This window comes from Melopsittacus undulatus, chromosome 1 (genome assembly GCF_012275295.1).
Source record: "Melopsittacus undulatus isolate bMelUnd1 chromosome 1, bMelUnd1.mat.Z, whole genome shotgun sequence".
Classification (NCBI taxonomy): domain Eukaryota; kingdom Metazoa; phylum Chordata; class Aves; order Psittaciformes; family Psittaculidae; genus Melopsittacus; species Melopsittacus undulatus.
This window is the reverse complement of record NC_047527.1, coordinates 30,030,091-30,047,575: the sequence shown is the minus strand read 5'-3', so window position 1 is coordinate 30,047,575 and position 17,485 is coordinate 30,030,091. Positions and strand designations below refer to the sequence as shown.

General features: G+C 39.6%; 1 protein-coding gene across 1 annotated transcript in view; it reads left to right on the top strand.

Annotated features, from left to right (window-relative positions):
- The window catches only part of STMN2 (stathmin 2), a 35,176-nt gene extending 21,489 nt beyond the window's left edge, over positions 1-13,687 (top strand). The window contains exons 3-5 of the mRNA XM_005150821.3: positions 492-664; positions 10,456-10,647; positions 13,446-13,687. Of these exons, the coding sequence (XP_005150878.1) occupies positions 492-664; positions 10,456-10,647; positions 13,446-13,505 (425 nt within the window). The 3' untranslated portion in view covers positions 13,506-13,687. The remainder of the gene's footprint in view (positions 1-491; positions 665-10,455; positions 10,648-13,445) is intronic.
- The last annotated feature ends 3,798 nt before the right edge of the window (positions 13,688-17,485 follow it).

Sequence of the window (17,485 nt, the reverse complement as noted above, 5' to 3'; positions counted from 1 at the left end):
CTATTTACTGATTGCATATTGCCCATGATGCTGGCTATTGTTCCTCATAGCAACTCACTAAATTAGTAAAGCTAGCCCTGTTGTACTAAGCTGTTCTTTTTCTACTGCTCACTTGAGAATTACAGCTCTTCACAGCTAGCATAATTCCTAAGGAAACCAAGAAAAGATGAAAGCACACTTAAAAAATTAATCAGCTTGAGCACTGCTCACAGGGGGGGTGAAATGACACAGAACCCCAATAAGCTTCCAAAACTGCTGTAAATTTTTATCTTTATGAGATTAAGGTATAATTAAGCTATTACAGATAAAATGGAATATACTTCTCCCAAGATGAGTTTTCAGCCCATAATCTGCCATTGGATTTAAAATGCCCAAGGCAAAGATGTTAATCTTTTTTCTGTACTTCTGGTCCTACACTAATGTCTCTGCTGCTTCCCTCCTCACTACTGCTGAGAATTGAAGAGCTTACCATTTCTCATGTCATTGTGCAGACATGGAAGTGAAACAAATCAACAAACGTGCCTCGGGCCAGGCCTTTGAACTGATCCTAAAGCCACCATCTCCGGTCTCAGAAGCACCACGAACTTTAGCTTCTCCAAAGAAGAAAGAACTCTCTCTTGAGGAGATCCAGAAAAAGCTGGAGGCTGCAGAGGAGAGGAGAAAGGTATCTTTCCTTAAAAACAAAATGCTAGTAATTTTAGTGTATGGAATAAGAGCCAAGTTTCCTGTCTGTTTGTATGTTTTCCATTACCATTACTGACTCACAGTGGCATCCATGGACAAAAATTAACGTGATTAGAGAGACAAATGAGTTTATTTCTTTCAGCAGCTTGCAAACAACATTGGGTTTGATGCTTGGAGAATATACATCACAATATACAGATAGCTTCAGACACCAGGCCCACATGGGTTCGAATACACATGCTTGCTGTGTGAATGTAAATAAGTGGTTCATTCAGAGCATCTGTAGTGGGTGCTGAAACCCAGTGCAATTCTTCTGGTGTCTAAGTTTAAGAGATGGATGTGCAATTCAAACAGCTCCTGTTTGTGCTGACAGATCTTGACTCCATGTAGTGCCCATGGTAATTACTCACAAGACCTATCTGAGGCAGGTAAAATACCCTGTTTGTGCAGTATGAAGGCAAGTCAGCCCTGAATAAGGAGAGTTCTGGATCACTCACCACATGCTTGAATGAAGATGCCAGCATAGCACAACTAGTAAGAGAGGCATTTCTAGTAGACACTCTCAATAGTGCTGTAAGGTTACCTTGTAGGGTTATCTACAGACTAAGTCTCCCTTCTTTATGACCTTACAAATAATGGTAAAAATCAGTAAGTTTGTCACACAGGGTTTGGGAAATTTGTTAGACCTCCTTCACAAAGGTTAGCACAAATGCAAGGTACATGCAGCAGGAAACCCACGTTAAATGTATATTTGGCTTTCTGTCATGACTGGTAGTTTGAAGATGTTTTTATTTGCTCTTAGCCAAAACTAGCTCAGATTCCTTTTGGGTTGTTTTTCAGAAGATAAAATTCCAGATCGAATGATTTGGAGAATGACAGGCAAAGCCAATGAGATACAGCCAACCTGAATTCCCACTCTGAAAACTGGCAGTGTTCTGTAATGGACCCAATGTTTATGCTGTATTGCACCATTTCAGGAAAATCATGGCTGGCTGCCATGGCTACTGAAGATACAGTAATACCTTGTCCTGGTTAATCTTTGCTGTGGCACAAAAGGAGAGCCACAGAAGCCAGAAAACCTCAGGAGCCAAAGAAGGACTTTCTGTGTCTTTCTACCAGGTGATCAATCGAATTTTGTAGCAAATGTTTTTGCAGCAGTTAAATTGGAGTTCACAACCCCTTCCAGCTGCTCATGGAGTCCCTGGTAGAGAGTATCTAAAAATGAAACAAGCTTCGGTGTATCTAAGCTTTTCATTTATCTAAAAGAAACAAGCGATTTGTGACTAAAACTGACCTGCACAGAATCTTCTCCAGATATCAGCAAAAATGTGGAAAGAAGTTCAGGGGCAGCAGATATGCCACAGGCAGCACATGGAGCAGGTCCAACAAACCAGCTCCATTCTCCTTTCACTCCTGTCAGATCGGAGCAGGGTTGTTTCCAAGGAACGGGATGGAGTGATTGCACTGGTGTATGGTGAGATGTGAGACCATTAAAGTCAGTAGATCCAGATTACTGATAGGTCCTTAAAACCTGTGCCTCAGTTTTGATTTGCAGTGAAACCTGACTATTCTGGTCCTCACTTATTTGAATAATTCATTCAGATGAGCACTGAATCATTGCCACATCTGCCATTTCTGCTGTGTTGCTAGCACAAGGACACTTGGCTCCTAATACACACACATTAGCCCTATTGCTTCTTTCAAAGTAATACTTCTGCCAGAATATTCATTTCAGTAAAAGCACATGACCATGTGTGAAAGGAATATGCATTTGCGTTAGCACCTGCCCGAAAGTATGAGCTTTTACACGCCGAAGAGATGGTAAGACCCAGTGACTCAATCTGTGAAGCGCCTCTGTACCAAGTACAAATACTCAAGTAGATATATGGAAACAGAATGAAATGGCAGCAATTAAGAAGCCTAATATTATGCATATACTTAGTGGGAAATATAAATTTGATGTCCCTGAGATTTCATTTCATTGATTTCATTACTGTTCATTTCTTCCTAAAGAAAAACTCATTATGCAATAAACTGGTAATCAGTGATACCAATACAGACACCTGCCATTTTTTTCCCTTGGTACTATATTCATTTTGAATTAACACATAACTGAGTTATTTTAATAGACAAGATCTTCCACATCAGCATTGCAGCAGAAATTGCTAGGAAAAGAACAAAGAACAGAGCAAGAAACTTCATGACATCACTGTTAAAATCCCTGGTGCTCTCACACCTCAACTACTGCCTTCATTTTTGGCCTGAAAAAGAGTATAGAGCATAGAAGGATAAAAAAGCAATCAGAGGAATAGAAAATCTTCCATAAGAAGATAAATTAAATAGTCCACTTCTCAGCTCAGAAAGAGATAACAGATGAAAGATAAGACAGAAGTCTGCAAAGTCATGAATGGTAATGAGAAGATTAATAGGAACAATTATATTCTAGTTTACACAATCTAAAGGGGAAGAAACACTCAATTAAATCATCAGACAGCAATTTCAGAACAAAGAGAGCGAATCACCTTTTCATGCATTGTTAATCAAGCAAAATTTGTTATCACAGATTATTGAGAGATTATTAAAGTATTATTTATTTCAAAAAGATAATAGCAAAATTGATAGAGAACCACCTTTCAGGAACTGATTTTCTGAATGCAATCCCTGGCTCAGAAAATATGTAAATTAGTGACTGGTAAAGCTATCTATCTATCTATCTATGCATCTGCTTGTCTATCTATCTGCCTATCTCTGTGTATCTGCAGGAAAGGACCAACTTCATTTACAGTTTCCCTGAGCATCTTCCACTTTCTGCTGCTAGACAAAGCAGGCAGACTTTTTCTGACATCCAGCATGGCGGTTGTTATCATACTTTTCAATCTCTGTGTAACAGCTGTCAGGCATGACCATTCTAGAGCATGTCCTTCCAACACAGCTTTAATTAAAATCAAGTATAACTAATGGCTGAGAATTGCCTTTTTGGAAAAAAATACTAATTGGTTTCACACTGTTTAGGATTTAGGTTCTGCTCTGTTAATTAGGCAGTGTTCATTAATAAGTTTTCGGAGTCATGATAACATCTACTGCAAGGCATGCACTTCAGCAGTCTTCTGCTTGTGCTGTGTCCTGTTTATCATCTTGTTTATTCCCCACAAGCTGTTACAGGGCTCTTTCACTTTCTGCTCCTTTTTTTCTACCTCACTTGACAGTCATGACTTCATACTCTCAGAGCAAACTGAGAGTTTCACCTGAGGCATTTTTTCCTTTGCACCATACAGTGAGACCCATTTGGGCTTGTTACAGATTTGTCCTTTCCATTTATAGAATCCTCTTTACAGCATGTCATTATTATCTATTATTTTTTTGGCTTATGTGTGCTATATTTTCCCACCTTGGCAGGCAATCAGAAAGATCTTTCCATCCTTCCCACTTAAGAAATTAGAGCACAGTGACATTGTATGCAGCAGAAGTTTATTTCTTACAGAGTCTTTACCATTCATCGATTTTAACCCATTGGACTTGAATGTTGTTGGACTTATTACCCTTGATCTACAGAGTTCAAGACCATATGCCAAATTATATATCTTTATTGCCCATGTTCAACTTACTAGTAGAAAAATGAAACACTAATGGGGCATGCATTTGTACTAGACTTTGGATTATGAGAGTGAAATGGTATGTAATTAAATCCTTTTAATGGCTTTATATTGGAATAAAATTGAATCAGGCTCATCCCTAGTGCTTAGCACTACAAAGAAAGCAGGAGAACAATCATATTTTTCAACTTTCATGCTGTTGAACACAGACTTAGAACTACATGAGTTTTTAATACCATTACCATGAAAGCTGCATGATAAGCCCTCATGCAACCCAGCTGGCTGAGTCCCCTGCAGCAGGCTGTCAGCCTGGGCATCTCTTGCCAGCACTGGGGCTGGACAGGCTTCAAAACTCAACTCACCGCCCCTTTGAGCCAGCACCAAAACCTGCCCAGAGGCACTTCTTAGTACTCTTGATCCATCCCTCCTTTGGCACTGAAAAAAACACCCATGCTTAACCGCATAGTACAACAGGCTGTTGTGGAGGAAAAGACTTTGCCCAGTCGGGGAGCATGGTGGAGCTGGATGGCAAATCCTCACATGTCCTCACAGACATTGCATAGGACCTATAGAACTACTTCTGTAGGTGAGATTTAGGCAGAAAAACGACCAGCAGCTTCCCTGGCAAAAGCGGAACTTTCTTTCTTCCAACTCATTCCTGCTCCCTTCCTTGGTTTGCCATCAAATTTGTAAGCAAGTGAGCTGGGAGGGCCAACAGGCATTGCCTGAGACATTTGCCTCCCATATTGCCCATCTATTGGTCTCCCTTTCTATTAATGATGTCCCTTTGCTGTGCTTGTGAGGAGAGGGAATACAGCATGAAGTACTTTTCCATGTAAAAGTGCCAGTAATGTGTGGAATCAGCCCTGGAAATGGGTGGTTTGGACACATTTTGGTTTACACTGTAGCATTTCCATAGATTGTGCTTCACCCCTGATGTTTACAAAAGATAGTCAAACCTGGAAAGCCACCTTGCAATTCCTCATCCAAAGGGCATAAGCCTATGGAATATGTGCCCTCAGGAAGATATTTGCTACCAGCTAGGAGAAGATTTGGTGTCAAGCACCAGGGACTTCCTCGGAGCACACAGTCATGAGAAGACACAACATACATCTCAGTGCTGATAAAACTGCTCCCCACAATCTGCCACAGGCTTTGCTGCTAATGAACTGTCATAAGACAAAGATAAGATCAGGAGATTGATCTTCATTAACTTTAAAATGCTAGGCCTCAAGCTGCAGCAGATCATGAAATGTCTTGAGCAGATAAGACAGCATCAGACAGAGGGCTCAGGTGGTACCTCTTGCATCCCTCCAACATGCCTTGTTCACCCCCATGGGTCACAAGCCTGAGAGCAGCAATTTTGTGCCAGCTGATGAAGAGAAAAAGAGTTCTCTTGAATCACATTGTGGATGGGCTTTTAATGTTTTTTTACTCCACATTCTCGGCAGCCCTGATCCAAAGGTCCCTTGGCAGACTGGCTGATAAAAAAAAAAACAACAAAACAACAAAGACCCTCATTTAAATTCAAGCACCATCTAGCTTGGTAGAAGTAGGACTTCACCCTGTAGCTACAGCTCAGGTATCTCTGACTTTATTGCCATATGGCCATTTCACTTCTCTGCTCTGATCCCATGGAGCAGGAGCATCCCTCTCTTCTTCATGTCTTTTCAGAATGCCATTGCTTTGGGAGAATTGCCTTTCTGTGTGTATTTGTACACTGCCTGGGATAGTGAGTCCTCATGACAACCAGAATGGGTGCTAATGTATTACAAATAGAATACTATTCCCAGACGGAGAGATTTGAAGAAGCCATTTCCATGAGTGAGGTCTCACTTAAGTACATTTCCTTTTTTCTAAAAGGAAAATACCTCAACCTCAATTCCTTCCCTGCAAACATCACTTCTTCAAGTTACCATTTCTTTCTGATTAATACCTAGGGTTTACCTTGGCATTTACATTTCAGTAGGAGCCTTTAATCCCATCTTTGCATTCTGCTCCATCAGTAGTATCTCTCAAATACACAATACACTATTGTGCTGAACAAATTAATTTTTAAAAACCCAGTCAGTGAATGAATGTGTTATAAAAGTGGAGCTCTCGTGACTGGTAGGGTGCCTCATGCATCTTAGTAACTAAGGGTGCTAGTAACTAAGGTGAATGCATTCAAGACTAAATTCCCAGCTTAAAAGCAGTTGTCTGAGCCTCTTTGTTGCTTAAAAGTAATCTTTTAATTTTATCTCTGCATAAATTACTTCAATGTTTTGATGTACATGTCAAATAAAAATAGATAAATGTGAGAAAATAAAGCACGCGCTACTCAGATTAGTAGGATTTTCTTCCTGTGAGTAATAATTTAAAAATATGTGTATCTCCAAAGCCAGTTTCCATAAATAATGTTGCTCGTGCTGTAAGTGTTCACTTGTCTGCATCTATCTCTGGCCAGATATGCATGAGATGTGGATTTCCGTTTGAATCACTCATCTCTGAAAGGTGGGTGTGCACAAGATCCTTTAGAAATACGATATGAATATCATAGGAGTTGGCCTGCATTAGCTACGTTTTTAGCACAGCAGTACTTTTCAGCGAGCAAAGGTTTCTTTACCAGGAAAGCTTTGCAACCCTTATATTCCTCTACATCTACCATTAGATGCTGCAGCTGTAGCTGCATTGATTATGCCTTGTTATATTTAAGAATCCTTCTGGATATTCCCCCTTGAGTATTGTTTTATTGGGTTTTTTTTTCTTTCTCCTCAATTTCATACTTTTCTCTCCTTACTAATCTTCTTTATTTTCATCCCATTTCCAGCCTTTTTTACTCATTTTCTCACAGTAACTGTACTAGAAGCAATTACCATAAGCTATTTACAGCTGTGTTAGAACACAGACTATCAAGGATTTGAAAATATCCTTTTCAGCACTTCAGACAATACACTGTTGAAAATAAACTTCCTATGTATGTTGGAATCCTGCATCAATACTGTGTAATCCAAACACAGCAGTTAAAAGCCAGCACAAACAACAAAGGGAGTCTATTAATCCCAGTCCCACTAGGTATCTGGGTCATTCATTTACCCATTTCTGGACGTATAGTAGACTTTGATCAGACAGGGTGGCCAAGTTCTTTTGCCAAATGTGTTGGAAGCAGAAAATCGTGTGACAATCCAATACAAAAAAAAAAGAAAAAAATCAACCACCTTCCAAAAGTGTCATAAGGGGATTTCAAAAATGGTCTGAACATCAGGGAAACAGGCAGACTCACAGCTGTTGTACAACGACACTAGAAGAGGAATGTCAGTCAAAATGACGCTCTCCCTGTGGATGTTTTCTGGTGGTGAGGGGTGTTCCTTTATTTTGAATGAGTCCTGATTACCTTGAACATTCTGAGTGAGGAAAAAGAATGCTGTTTAAGGTGTATCTTAAAGGAAAATTGCATTAAGGGTGTACAGTTCTTGAGGCCTGGTTTAGCTTTCATTCTGACTTTTACTGCTGCCAATGTAATTTGCATCCAGTAAATACCAAACTAGAGAATAAGGATTTTCTTCATTATTGTGGATTAGTGGACAGATTACTTTTGAATCTGTTGTCTGCCAGAGTAGCCTCCAGAACTATATGTTCTTTGATATGCAACTCTAATTTTTCACTGTTCTCCTGGATTTATGATTATAAGAAGTAGTTTCAGAAGGCAAAGGATTTGAATAGAAGAAAACAAATCCTAAAAAAGAGACAAGTGAGGCAAGGTCTCCAAGGCATTTTGATACCTCCTGTTAAAAGCCAATGCTCTTTTCAAAAATACTGCTTGCAAACACAGACCAAATCTTACTGTTTATTACAGCATCTTCATAGGCCCTATATATATAATCTGAAATGTTTGTTTTCCAAATCTGACAAGGTTTGATTTTATATGTTATATATACATATTGAAACAGTATGAAATGTTTGCTTTTCAAATTAACAAGTCACTTCTTAAACATTTCATAGAAAAGGACATTACAATTAATATCATAGTACCTTTTGTAGTAGAGTGCCATTAGAAAGGGAAAAAGATTCTTAGATTATCAAAATCACTTTTAAATCACTTAAGCAAAAGGTTCACAAAATTCATATTGGCAACCAAAATTTAATGACAATAATTTTTCCAAAAGTAGATGAAAGGTTGTGATTGAATAGTACATTAAGCAGAAAATGCAGAATAACTTCACAAGCAGTGGTCAAACTGAGCCACTAAAGTTGGTCCATGTCAAGATGAAGATGTTCAGATATTTCAGTTTTAACATTGTACCAAATCTTTCAAAATAACTTTCTTACATTTTGAACTAGCCTGCAGTTAAAGAAATGTTAAATGCCAAGTATCTGAAATAAAATATTTTACTTCAAAATCACCTATTTTTATTATAAGATTATTAAAATTATTTATGTTTTTCTTAAACTTATGGGGCTTTTATGGTTTTTAGTTAGTTTAGTTGCTTCTTTGCCCAGCAATTTTTCCATTTGGCTCATGTGTCTTCCATTCTCTACCAGTGAAACTCCCTCTGCTTTTGACTGCAGCTCTCTGGGGACATTATGTTCCCATTGGCAACATCTTTTGGCCTGCACAACAGTTATTTTCTCTGATTCAAAGATCTGAAAAATGCTCACTCAATTACTCTCTGTTCAGCATATGCTATAATGGAGGTAAGAGCCAGAAACAGCCTTTGTGAGGTACCATTTCAGTAGATCATTCCCATCAGCAAGTGCTCCCAGAATCACAGTTTGAGAAATGAGAACATAACTGTGACCAGGCCAGAGGTGAAAGCAAATATTTAAGTGACCAAGATGGATGAAAGTAGCTCTTTCTTCTGATCTCAAGTAAGCCAGTACAGCCTTTCAAAGCTATAAATGTTTTACTCCAGTGTCTTACTGCAAGATGTTTTGCCTTGCTTTTGAAACCTTTCCTAGACACTATTTAATTTGCCTCATCAATGCATTTGGCTTGATGTGTATCTTACCTTTGTTAAACTATTTGTTTTCTCCTCTTAACTGGATCTTAATCATGTAAAAGAACTGCAGCCTTTTTCATTCTGTTTCAAGCCATACAACGGAATTTAATAGGATTCATTACCACTAATTGTAATTATTGTTTAAAACCCTTAATTTAGGCCTTAAATTAATTCATTTTTACAGATAACAATATCAACGGCATATTGTAATCTGCACTGAAATGCGCACTTAGCTTCCCAGAGCCATATTTCATTCCCTGTTTTCTGTTTGCTTCTCATGCTCCTCTAATTTATTTTATCCAAAAGCATACAATGTTGTTTATCATTTCCAAATAACCCCTCTCAAACATGTTGTCTTTTCAACTAGACTTGCTTGGAGGATGGGCCCAAAGCTGCAAGTTCTTTGGCTTCTCTCCTAGGTTTAATGGTTTCATGTTAGTAGCTTGATTTAAAATAAATAACAAAGCTTATGCTTCTGAGCAATGAGTTTACAAAGAAAAATAACACAGTATTACACACAGGCTGCATCCTACCTGCAGTTTTCATCTTCCTTGCAAAATTTGAACTTTCAACTAAAACTAATGTTCTTTTTGTTATTTTCTGTAGAATAAACCACTTTTTTTCCCCTTCCTAATCAGTGAGATGAAGCCAAACATAAATATCATGGGGGAAAAAGCATTGTCTTAATTGATTCTGTCTGTCTTTCACAACAGTAGCTTAGAAGCCCATTTTTTAACTATTTAAGCATATTAAAGGGCAGTCCACCTTAGGAGAAAAATTTCTTTTTTCAAAAATGAAAAAAAAGAAAAATGAGACCTTTCCTATATCTCCTTTTAACACTACACATTCCTTTGGCCCTCCATTTTCTCTCTCTACAAATACAATGCTCATGGCTGAAAGGCTGCAGCTCTCAGAGACTGGGCAACCACAGCAGTAATCCATACAACCCAGAGCAGTAACACATGGCAGCATTTCTTGTTAACAGAAGTGCTTCGGACACCTCTCTGCTGCTGTCTCAGGCACATATCCAATTAGTGGAGGTAATCTGCTTTATACACAGAAGTGATCATTCCAAACAGTGCATGTAACAACAGAGCAACAAACTTTATGCAGTTTCCAAACTCAGTAAACTGTTGCCCATGGTGGTTACTTTGCTCGGGGCGAGTATTTGATTTCAGCTGTGTGTTCCTCTGTTCCAGTCCCAGGAGGCCCAGGTGCTGAAACATCTGGCAGAGAAGAGAGAACATGAGCGAGAAGTGCTTCAGAAAGCTTTGGAGGAGAACAATAACTTCAGCAAAATGGCAGAGGAGAAGCTGATACTGAAAATGGAACAGATCAAAGAAAACCGTGAAGCTAACTTAGCTGCTCTTATTGAACGTCTCCAAGAGAAGGTAACCACACCATCACTCTTCACCTTAGACTGAGAGGGAAATCTAGTCAACATTTTGAAGAGATGTTGTGGGTAGATCTTATCTCAGTTGCTACATGCTAGACTGGAGCAATTTTTAAGTCAGAGCCCCTTATGTCTGTCTAAACCAACACTCACTTTTGAGGTGAGAAGGGATCTCTGGAGGTCATCTGATCCAACCCCCCTGCTCAAGCAGGGACACCAAGACCCAACTGCCCAGGAGCATGTCCAGATGGCTTTTGAATATCTCCAAGGAAAGAGACTGCACAACCTCCCTGGACAATCTGTGCTCAGTCACCCTCACAGTCAAAAAATGTTTCCTGATGTTCAGAGGGAACCTCCTGTGTTTCAGTGTGTGTCCATTGCCACTGGTCATGTCACTGGGAACCACTGAGAAGAGCCTGGCTCTGTGTATCCTCCATTGAGGTATTTATATACAATGAAGAGATCCCCCTGAGCTTTGTCTTCTCCAGGAGGAATAGTCTCAGCTCTCTTAGCCTTACCTCCAGTTCCTTCATCTCCATGGCTCTCTATTGGACTCTCTCCAGAGAAAGGTTGATTTTCTAGCTTTTAAGGAGTACTGTGAACAAATGAAAGGTCACTTTTGTTTAGATTTCAGGTTTTAAGTCTGTCATTGATCAAACAGTTATCCTCTGTCTGTAGCTCTTGGTTTCTCAGAGGAGAAAGATTTAAAAATATAGGGAAAAAATCTTTCCTATACATCCCTGTACAAAAGGAGTCTGTTCTTCCATAAGTGTTACAACTAAAAGATGGCAAATTTTCTCTTGGAGATCTTTGGTACAGCCAAAGGAAACAGGTAAAACACAAACCCCATAATGCAGGACCAAGCGTGCCAGTCTCAAAACAACTGTTCCATACAAAAGAGGGAAATATGTGTATAAAGATTTGGAATTGTTAAGAAAAAAATAATCATCTCTGTGTGAGTGATCACTTGTGTCTTTCAGTGATGAGCTTTCTAATATGTTAGTGAATTGACTAACAAAGAAATAACTCTGTGGTTTTCAATGAGATCTTCTCTATAAGCACCTCTACTTCTGTGATGGAGTCAAAATTCCCAGAGAGTAGGAAAGAAACAAGAGAAACCAAAGGATGATGATACAAGTAACTACGCAAATGGGATAATTCTTGAACTTTAAGAGCTTTACCCAGATTACTTGACATTTTTGCATTCGATTAATTTGCAGGCACATATCCCAGAGCTTATGAAAACAAGGGAAAAAGACAATTAGCCATCGTTGAGGTCCAGAAGGAAATGAGAAGGACAGCTGAAGCATTTCTCTGTCCTAGGTTAATGTTAACAGGCTGTTAAACCCCATTTCTACAGCAATAAGATAGTGTATGTGCATGAAATCCAAAGAAAACTTCTGGAAAAAAGATGACAGTAACTCATTTGGGAACATTTGTACAGACCAGTAATTAAAAATCGCATGACTATACAGTTTTGCTAACACAAAAGTGGACCCTGAATATGCAGGAAAAGAAAAAGTGAGGCGTCTGGATCCTAGTCTTCAAAAGTTACACAAAACTGTGGGTGCCCAAAGGTATTGGTGTCTAGAAGTTTTTGCAAGCAAAGGTAACTTCTGTATGCTGCAGTTAATAAGAGCTCTGAGGAAAAAGTCCCTTATAAAATCTAGCCTTCAGAGTTATGGATCTTTTAAGAACTGTGATTTACAGGTTCCCTTTATGCAATAAGCTGGCCTTTGATCCAGAGTCCAACTCAGACAATAAAAAGATAATCGTTGCCTTCTGAAAAATGTTTATCATAAAAAGACCCAATAATGCATGGAAATACATAGGGGGTGCCTTAAACAAGCCAGCTAGGGATGGACATTTTCTTCTGTAGTCAATTTATGCTTGTCATTTTGTTGTCTGGGGGCTTTTTTAGTGCTCAAACATCAGAGGTAAAAGTCTGATAGTTTGACAGTTGAAAGGAGAGAGGCATAAACCAAAACCCCTAAAACTCAGAAGCTGACAAAAAATGATGGTTTTATAAACACCCCAAGTAGATAATTATTAAATTATCTTGACATCTGTTATTCCTGACCACAGGCCCATTTCCACAGAAGTATATGAATATACAGTAGCCCAAATAAGTCTAAATTAATAATGGCTGCTTTTGTAAAAGGGAAGACAACATGGCTGAAGGTGGACTGAAAGGCCAATATTGACTTTCGGTTACCGTGTCCCTTCTCCATCACAGCCAGGTAAACAACAGAGAGGACAGATAGCTTCAATATTCAGTGTAAGGGGATGTTTGAGATGTTCAGATTGACCTGTCTTGATAGAACTGAATTCTTGGGCTGTTACATATGGTTCCTAAATGCTACTGATAGATAACATGGTAACTAAACACTACTTCATCATACAATATGCACAAAATTAATTCAAGCCCACTCATCCTTCCCTAGATTAAGTTTACCATCTAGGAATTCAAAGGGCAAATATGAGCATGAGGCACATTTTATGCTGCAAGCAACACCTCTCTGTGTGGGCCTTTAAAATTAAACTCTGCGGAGTGCTGAGGAGTATAAGACCATATCAGACATAAGACTGAGCTCCAGAGAATAAGTAGAATGTAGGCCTCAGGCTGGTCTGGTGTATGGCACCTTTCCTGAGTTGCAACCTCTAAAGATGACTGTGCTGTAAAACAAGTTTTGCACAATCATTAAATGCACAGCCTAAACGGGTTGTTATAAGGAGCTTTCCTGGGCAGGTAGAATGAGAAAAAGGTTTGATTTTTCCCTTCTTGATGTTTTTCAGGAGAGGCATGCTGCAGAGGTCCGTAGAAACAAGGAGCTCCAGGTGGAACTGTCTGGCTGAAAACAGCAATGGTGGATGTGACCCATCCCCACCATTAGTGAACTCCCCCTGCCTATATTATTATGGATCATGCGATATCAGTATGGGAAATGTATGACATGGTTTAAAAAAAAATAAAAAATCAAGAACTCAATAAAAAACTTTAAAAAAGAAACAAAAATGAAAACAAAACCAATGTGGTCTCTTTGCAGAATGATTTGCTTGATGTTTAAAAAACTTGGATCTTATTTTGTAAATACTTACATTTTTGTTAAAAAATACAAGTATTGCATTATGCAAGTTATTTCATAATCTTACATGTCCTGTAACAGGCTTCTGATGTTGTCTACTTCCACTTGGTTGAATTTGCTTGGGTCTGTTCATCTGAAGCACCTCATGTCTAATTCCATCCCCTGCGACTTTCATTCCAATCCACCACGAGGTCAGTAGTAGTTCTATGGTGCTAGAGACCAGTCATTGCCTAATAACTTAGACTGCTTTGCCATCAATAAGCTTTGTTAAAACAGTGACTAGATCACAGGTATTGTGACTTCACATTCAGCTGTCCAAGACAAAAGGCTCTTAAAATGCAGTTTCTTCAAATGCAACTTGCACTACAGGACTCTGTAGTGTACTAAATACTGAGGTTAAATAGCCACATGCAGTACTTGTTGCTTCTGCTTCTTGGGGTAAGAGGCAACAAACACAGCTGTGCAGCAGAATGAAAGCAAGTGGGATCAGTTTGAAGCAAATTTAAGAGGCACATTGTAACCATCAAGCTATGACAAATTCTGGATGATGCCAAACAGCCATACAAATGCTAATTGTAAAGTGAGCTTAATTCACCACTTGAAAATTTATTGATGGAGCAATTAATAAACAGCATCAAGTGGCTTTATCTGTAGGTGCCATGATCTATGATACTTATCTGATGCTACCACATTACATGTGTAATAAATAGTACAAGATGCTAAAAAATATTTCATCTGGGACCCATGAGCCAGTTGTTTGTTACCTTTTATTTCTGACACTGCTGACTTCCATTCATCATGACCTTAACTCTTCAGTGTTAGCCAACCCTACCTAGCGACAGACATCTAGGACTAAGAGGGCTGAAGCAGGAGGAATGACTAGACAGGGTGCTTGTGCCAAGTACAGTATCACTAAACCAAACGCATCACTCCCAAAATAGCTGCAGTTTTGAAGTTGTCCCTACCCCCCTGGAGGTTGCTGCCTGCATATTCTACCTTCATTAGTGCTATTTTCCTGTATGTCATTGTGAGCAAGCTGTGATTAATAAAGAATTGGGGTTCTGTGAACTGAAAAAAGGCTTGTCTCTTCTCTTGCTCCATTACTTCTCTTGCCATGTGCCCATGTGAAAACCTAATGTAGTCATACAAACATGAGACTTAAATAAGACTTGCTAATAAATCAAGCCTCTCCCTCTTCTAATACAGGACTAACTCCTGCTACGTGTTTTCCAGAGCTTAGGCTGTTTTCTTATAAATATTACCATATAAACTGAGCCTATGAATGTGATCTCTAGCACTGAATTTATTAAAAAACAGAGCTAGTTACACACACATGCACATGCACCCCTCAGTCCTGACTCAATACTGAGAAAAAAAGGAAATGGGATAAATAAAAGTGAATAATATAGCTCTGGGTACATATGTCAGTAGCTGCAGCAAGATTCTAGCTGTTAATGCGCTGATTTTCAGGGTAAAAGGGATTCATTTACATGATTTTTTGAAAAACACAACTAGGAAAGCTGCTGAGCTGCAGAGCTGAGATATAAAATTGGATCAGGCCCCATTTAGAACTGGACCGGTGATTGAGAATTACCTCTAGGATTAGTTCTTTGATCTAAAGTCATGCATTTACTTGCTCTTTTGGAGAGATGGTCCAAAAGCTACAGATCTGTAACAGTTTCTGACCCATAAAGCCTGTTTTATTTCAGAGCCAAGTTACTGCCCTGGAAGACTTGGCTCTCAGTCAAAAAGCAGCAGAAGCTGATCCATGTGCAAGGCTGCAAGCTGAGCTCTGTGTGCAGTGAGCTCTGTACCACAGAATGACAGCTCATTATGGCAGCTGGGTTTCCTTGCCTAAATTCCTTGTCTTTCTGGCAAAACTACCAGAAGTAAACTTGGCAGAGAGGACAAATAGCAAACTTTGAATGTCAAGAGCTTCAATGTTGCCAAGCCTTCAAAGTTTGTATACTGCTTAAAGCCCGAGTATAAAAGGTCACTCAGTCATGTTTATATTTCAATTTAAGGTCCAGGATCTTGGTTTGAGGGCTCCTGGATTTCCATTTCATTTCCCAATGGCAAGCCATTTACAGTTTTCCCTGTGCATTGATTTAACAAGCTCTAGTCGTGCTTCAAGTCCTTTTCCTGTTTGTCCTGCTGGCTGTGCTTGGTTGGAGAACAGGCCAAGGACAAACCTTTGGTGCTGAGGCCAAGCGGGGCAGCCTTCCTCCATGAGGCTAAACTCTCCCCACAAATGAGAGTGTCCACATCCAAAGTGCCCATTGGGAGTTCCCCCAGCACATGCTCACCCCAGCACAGGCCTGGGAATTGCCTGGCAAATGCTTCTCAGCAAGTACCAAGACTGCAGCAGGGAAACAAGTGAAGACCAATACACTGTGAGTGCCAGAGCCCTATATTAAAGCCATACTCTGCTCCTGTTCACTTGAATCTTTAAACAGTTGTGGGTCTAAAGTTAAGTTTATTAAGGTATAACTATATTTTGAAAGTATGTTTGCAAATACACTTCATATTTCATCTATAATAGCAAGTAGAAATATCTGGAGAGCTGCAGTATGGCAGCTTAGATTATTTCCTTGTATTTTGCTTTAGTACTGCCTTCCTAGCTCCTGCCTGCTTGTGCTAGCAAAAGCATATTGGTGCCATGGGTCTCTCATGTGGATTTACAGATTAATAAGGATCACCTTGAAAGGTAATGAAATATTCAAAATATAATTTTTTTAAATATCACCATTCTTGAAGAAATACTTCTACTTGAAGTATTTCAGATTATTTTTTTAATTCAGTGGCAAACAGAGTGCTCAGGACTTCCAGATAAAAAAGTAAGCCATGGTTTTGATTAGCTGTAGATGCCCAACTACATGCTGTGAGCAGCTGATGCTGAAATGCAGAGCATTTTCCACTGGCTGCCTGAAAACTCCTGCAGGACAGGAAGGGAGCCTGGAGCACTGGTGCTGCACCAAGCAGATGCTCTCCCCCCCCACTGGAAGAGATATATGATGGCTCAGCTGCAGTGCAGAGCTGTGCAGCACATGGAGAAAGTCACTTCTGATCTGTGGCTTCCAGGTCCCAGGACTGCCTCTCTCATCAGTTAACCCATCAGTTATGTTTAGGCTGCCACAAGAAGACTGCCTGATGAATCAAACAGGAATGATTCAAACATGTCACATTTCCTGTGGTCCTACTGAAGCCGCAGAATTTATGTTCAAACCAAGCCAAGCATTTCCAAAGTCAGGAGGCTTGGATGTAGGGTTTAAACCCGTCACTGGTCCAGAACTTGAAAACAATGCCCTTTTCCCTTTCTCATGCTTCTTGGCATGTGGAGGTTTGAGGTTTGGGGTTTTGTTTTGAATGACTGGAACAAAATCCTGACCCTTCTATAGCCAAATAGCAATGTCTGTTCCTTCATTCCAGGATCCCCAAACACATCACTGATGCACAGCAACATCTTATGCACACACAGAGTTCACTACTTGTCTGCTTTTCAGCAGTCCTGTCACAGATATGGGCTCTGTGATCACAGTAGGAAAGAGTTTTACTCCCAGCACCATAAACCATACAAAGAAGTACTTCTCTCGTCTCCCAGATGGAGAAGTACATGGTTTTAAACCTACATTTAGGGCAGTATGAACATCTTCTTTCTCACCCAGATCCCATCATGTCGCATCAAGCCTTCTCATCAGTTTTTTGGCAGAGAGAAGAAAGGATTGCACAGGAAGAGGTAGGCCCTACTCC